Raw genomic sequence first — 5,688 nt, 5'->3', positions numbered from 1 at the left:
AAAAGGGAATCACACGTACCGCTTGCTTGATTGATCCGCTACTTGCCATTAGAATCGCCAATTTACCCAGTCGTGGACATCAAAAAGGGAAAATAATTTATAATTAAATATTCGTCTTTTTTTTTTGTCGTAGCCAATACTCTTATTATTTTTATTTATAAGTTTCAAATTTAAAAATGAGTATAATCCATTTTATAAGCTTTAATGTAGGGTTTATCTAAACGTTCAATGCATTTTTTTAATTTTGCCTTAATTATTTATTTTCTCTCATTTGCCTTACTTTTGTATCACATTTTCCTATATATTCTTTTTTATCATTTGTCTCATTTATTATAAAGGTATATTTAAAAACGAAATTATGTTTCTAACCTACTTATTACTTTTAACTAATTTTAATTAGTTGTTTGTTTTTTATTTGAAGCTTACAATATGCTCCTCCGGTACTCCTCTTTATTATTCTTCTCTGGTCCTAACTATGAAACCCATTTTGTAGTATAATTCCCATTTAGTAGTATAAATTATATTACAAAATGGTTTTATATTTAAACCAGAAGAATAATAAAGAGAAGTACTGAATACTTGTCATTGAATCTACAAATTATTTTCCAACGAAGTCTTTATTATTGCGACATAACCAAAGGCATCATCGTTCTTATTACGTTCTGTTCACGCAACTCCCTCCCCAGCTGTTTCTTTTCCCTTTTAATCCTCTGGAATCCAGATGACTGCTTTTAAAATTAATTGCTTTTATGCATTCTTATTTCTTGTCGTTGCTCCCTCTTATCCTATTTATAAATTTTAAATTTAAGAAGGATATATTTTATTTTATAAGTTTTAATTTGAATTTTCTTAACATTTAATGTATTTTTTAATATTGTCCTTAATTATTCTCTTTTATCACATTTTTCCACACATTCTTTTTTATCTTTTTTTCATTTATTATAAAGGCATACTTAGAAACAAAAGTATGTTTCTAACATATTTACTGTTTTAAATTAATTTTAACTAATTGTTCGTTATTCATGAACTTAACTGAGATTATTCAAGAAAAAGATCCCTAAGTGCATGCTTTTCACGGATGACATAATCCCCATGGCTGAATCAAGAGAAGAGATTAACTCTAGATTAGAGTTATAGAAAATGATCTTAGAGTCAAAAGGTTTTCACTTGAGCATAAGTAAAACAGAATATATGCATTGCAATTTTGGAGGGAAGCAAGGCAATGGTGATTTGGAAGGGAAAATGGGAGATCAAATCATTTATCGAGTGTCAAAGTTTAAATATCTAATATCTATTATATATAAGGATATATGGTGAAATTAATGGAGACGTTTCTTATAGAATACAAGTCGGTTGGTTAAAGTAGGCTATCTGAGTTATTTGCGATAAAAAGGTATCTGAGAAGCTTAAGAAAAAAATTTTATCAGACTGCTAGAAGACTAACTATATTGTATAGTAGTGAATGTTGAGCAATAAAAGAAAAAAAATAAAATTGGGGTAGTAGAAATGCGGATATTGAGATATATATATATATAATATATATATGGCCATACAAGAAAAGATAAGGTTTGAAATGAAAATATCAAAGCAAGAGTAAATATGGAGCCTATTGAAGAGAAAATGGTTGAACATCGTTTGAGGTAATTCGCGCATATGTAGAAAAGGCTATTGGAAGCGCCGGTGAGAAGGGTAGATCAGGTAATTTGAAATCCTATAAAAAGGAACAGAGAAAGACCGAGGAGGATGCTTAATGAGGCTATTAAATGAAACCTATTAGTCAACAACATATCTAAATAGTTGATTGTTAATGGGGCACAGTGACATCGTGTGATTCATATAACCGACCTTATTTGGTGGAACAAGTGCTATTGTTCGTTATTTATAAATTAATTATTTGAAGTTTATTATTAGAAAGGTTTTTTCACGCCCAAATATGAACTTATAGACACACACATATAATTATTCGTGTGCATGTGGGTGTGAAAACTCTTATCAAGAGACTCGACTGCAAAATCATGTCACTTATGTAAAGTTGGAATGTTGGATTGAATGAGGTTGGATCATCAGGCATTGCCGGCCATCCTGAGTAATAAACTTAGGACGAGGGATCAGTACATGAGGAGAAAACTCATGGGCATTTGGAGTTCTCCTTGAAAATTCACATGTCTATTTCAATAATTATAAATACATAAAGGACCAGCGTTTGTACTCATCACAAAATATTAAAAATATAAAATAAAATTATCTTAAATATGGACGGTCTAATTTTAATATGGATCACCAACATTTGGTCTCAATCTGAACTAGTTTTAATGCTTATTGTATGGTTTATACCAACACTGACTTACAGAGATTGTAGGACTGCAAATGAAGAAACTGATAGAAAATGTAATAGAGAAGACCATCATTTTATTACGAAACTTGTATATTTTACATAATAAAGAATAGACATTTATGTCATCCTACTATAACTGTGATGACTACAATGCAAAAGAATGAAAGAATTGAACCCAAAATCTTCACATCCACAAACACTACAGTACTGCAATCGTCACTGAAAATAATAAATTGAACGGTTGGGCTGCTGCTCTGTTTTGTCTTAGGAGGTTCTGCATTCTGGAGGAAGGCCCTGAGGAAACCTCTTGGAATCTGTGCAGTAATTGTAAATCATGTAGTTTTTCTGAACCCATCTCAGCCTCCCTTGTGAAGTTGTGTCAAGCTCCTGAGAGAACCACGGAGAATTGGTGGAGGATGAAGTTGAAGATGAAGCACAGGAAGATTTGCCAGAAGACCAGACGCAAGCTTCGGCTTTGAAGTTTCTGTAGGAAGCAGTGAAGGGAGCCTGAGACCAATCCGTCTTCACGAGGCCGCCTCTTGTTGCCCAGTCATCTGCATTCCACAGGCTTGAGTATATCCTCATTGGCTGGTTCTTGGGAAATGGCACACCAATGGACTCTGAGTTCTTGAACTCTCTGATGGGAGTTCCATCCACTGAGAATCTGAATCAGATTTAAACAGAATCATATATCAGTCTATGCACACGAAAGAGGACAGAAGAGAAATACAGGGAAACAGTTGAGTGGAGAATAACAACTTACATGATCCTTTGGGGGTTCCAGAGGATAGAGTAAGTGTGGAAATCTGCGGTTGGGTCAAACCAGAGATAGAACTGTTGCTCTCTGTTGCCTTTTCCCTGGCTGAACACGTTGGTGTGAAGAATGTATGGGTCACCGCTCAGGTTTCCCAGAAATTCGTAGTCTATCTCATCCCAGTTTGATCCCTTTGATGATAACTGCAAGTGCAGATTTATATTAGCGACAACGGGTATTAATCCCTTCAAGGGATATTATTTAATACCAATAACAGGATCAAAAAAGGAAAGAAAAAAAGCTTACATAATAGGCAGTGACGGTGCCAGCAGAGTTTCCAGGGACAAGCTTGAGCTGCATGTCGATCTTGCCAAAGAGATACTCATTCTTGGATTGAAAGCCTGAGCCTGATGCCTTGTCGAGTGAGAGAGTGAGAAGTTCACCATTGCTGAGCATCTTGCCTCGACCGTCCCCCCATGTAATGTCAAACTCATTGTTCAAATTACCAGCAAAGGTAACAACCATGAGAGAGCTAATAACAAGGAGAGAAACCAGAAGCATTGCTGATAGAGCTGTAGAAGAAGCCATGGTGTATGACATTGGAGCGAAGTGGTCTTTGCTAATTGCTTAAAAGCCTGAACGACAAGGATGGCTCTGAAACGAGTCGAGTTTGGTATTTATAAGAAGCAGGAGAAGCAAGTAGAAGGGAAGGAAAGTGACTCGAAGTTGCAGGAGCTAGCTGTAATATGGATGATAAAGAGACGTGTTCCTCGAAAAGCCAAGTCCCGAGTGAGAAATTAGCTGTCCGGATCGCACTCGTATCTGGGATACATTCTGAGCCAAATGTTTGACCTGATGTTTGATATTAAATTCTTCAGACAAGTTGAGAATTTTTCAGGGTGGTTGTAATTTGTGAAGCGGCACGGCCTTGTCCCAGATAATTAATCAAATTCATTGGATACCACTGCCAAGTGCCAACCCAACACGCAATTTTTGCAGCTATAAAGTTATAAATTTTATTCTTGTGCTTGAAGAGCCTTCACCGCCATGTCCCACTTGAGAGACGTCCCTATTCTTTTGATTTTATTCTTTTCATTAGATTTTCCCCTTTTAAAAAAAAAAAAATTGTTTCAAAAGAAACATCCTTGTGCTTTTCCTACTCAAAAGCAAATTGAACATTTTAATCCTTAATATAAGATCTCGTTTGATTTTTACTTTGATTTTAAATATAAGACTTCAATTCATCTTGTCTCTCATGTTTATGTATTATTTTCCACAATAATCATTCTAATAATAGTAGTTCTAATCAAAACACTTGATTAGTAAAAATATTTTAGAAAAAACAACACCTATTTATTATAAATAAGTAACTTAATTTATTTTCTTAATCTCTTCAAATTAGTTAACTAGTTCTTATAATTAGAATAAGAGATAGTATATTTTAGACACATTACAATGCGTACTTGCCATGTACCTAAGCCTCCCGGAGCGGAATGTCTTCATTGCACGGTGTCTCCACTTCCTCCCCATTTAAATAAAACGACACCATTTTGCAACTTTTCAACAATCCAACATCTTTTATATATGCAGTGACGCCGTTTTGCTGCGGAATGTTATACTGGCATATTAGAAAGAAAAACAATTTATCGCCGTCACCCATATCTCATCGTCATTTGGGGAGGCGAGATTCCATTCATGAGACATGATACTCACTTACTCGCAGCCCGCGAACCCCAATGGGTTTTATTCCCAAAACCATTTCAAATTCCTTCTTCTCACCTTCCCCTGCTTTCACGCTTCTGTTGTCACATGCCTTCTCTGCTCAATCCTCATATAATAAAATCACCTCCCTAGGTTCAGGCGTGTGCATCCATACATATATGTCCGTCCGAGTTCCTTCTCCTTCTCCTGCTTAAAGCTGTTTGATGAGTCTCTATTAAAGTTCTACTGTATGCTAGTTCTTGGGTAGCTAGATTCTAGTTTAATTTTTGCATTTTAAAACCTGACACTAAAGATAGTTATTTATCCAAGGTGATTTCCGTTCAAATACTCTCTTCACATGATATTAGGGGGTTTTTCAATATATTACCCCAGCATTTTTTTTTTTTTGGGTTGGGGTTTGCTGAAAATTGTGTTCTTTTTATATTGCAGTAGAAAGAACTCAAATTTTGCGTACATAAAATATCCACCATGAAGTGAACTGATACCCGATTATTTGATGGCTTCAACCTTCAGAGTAGACATAAGCTCTTTTTGCAGCAAAACGGGGTCATTGCAAGAATAAAATATCCTGCACTGTTGAAAAGATACAAACGGCGTCGCTTTATTTAAATGGAGAGAAAGTGGAGACAATTTACAACGGAGACATTCCTTGCCGCTAACCCTTCTCGTATTATGCGTATTTCACGTCTTTTCCATGAAAATCTTTAACCTTTGAAAATTCCCGTCAGCGTGATTTGATATCTATTATTGGATAGTCGATAGTGCGAGGATTAGTCAAATTTTATTTAAACGCTGTATGGTGTATACTTGTACTACGGGAACCGCCTCCACAGCTTTTATCCCGCTCATGGGAACCAAGCATCCTTACATCTTGCAA

General features: G+C 35.4%; 1 protein-coding gene across 1 annotated transcript; it reads right to left on the bottom strand.

The window, feature by feature from the left end:
* Positions 1 to 2,389: 2,389 nt before the first annotated feature.
* Positions 2,390 to 3,696, bottom strand: LOC114742498 (xyloglucan endotransglucosylase/hydrolase protein 22-like). The gene is made up of 3 exons (XM_028930743.1): positions 3,396 to 3,696; positions 3,099 to 3,292; positions 2,390 to 2,999 (listed from the first exon to the last, which is right to left on the bottom strand). Exons 1-3 carry the CDS (start codon positions 3,687 to 3,689, stop codon positions 2,600 to 2,602), a joined length of 888 nt encoding a protein of 295 aa, XP_028786576.1. The 5' UTR covers positions 3,690 to 3,696; the 3' UTR covers positions 2,390 to 2,599.
* Positions 3,697 to 5,688: the final 1,992 nt, after the last annotated feature.

The sequence above is a fragment of the Neltuma alba genome, unplaced genomic scaffold (assembly GCF_004799145.2).
Source record: "Neltuma alba isolate B1F8T4 unplaced genomic scaffold, ASM479914v2 tig00003789_pilon, whole genome shotgun sequence".
Taxonomy (NCBI): Eukaryota; Viridiplantae; Streptophyta; class Magnoliopsida; order Fabales; family Fabaceae; genus Neltuma; species Neltuma alba.
Note: the sequence above shows the minus strand (reverse complement) of the source record. Positions and strands in the feature narration are given on the sequence as shown.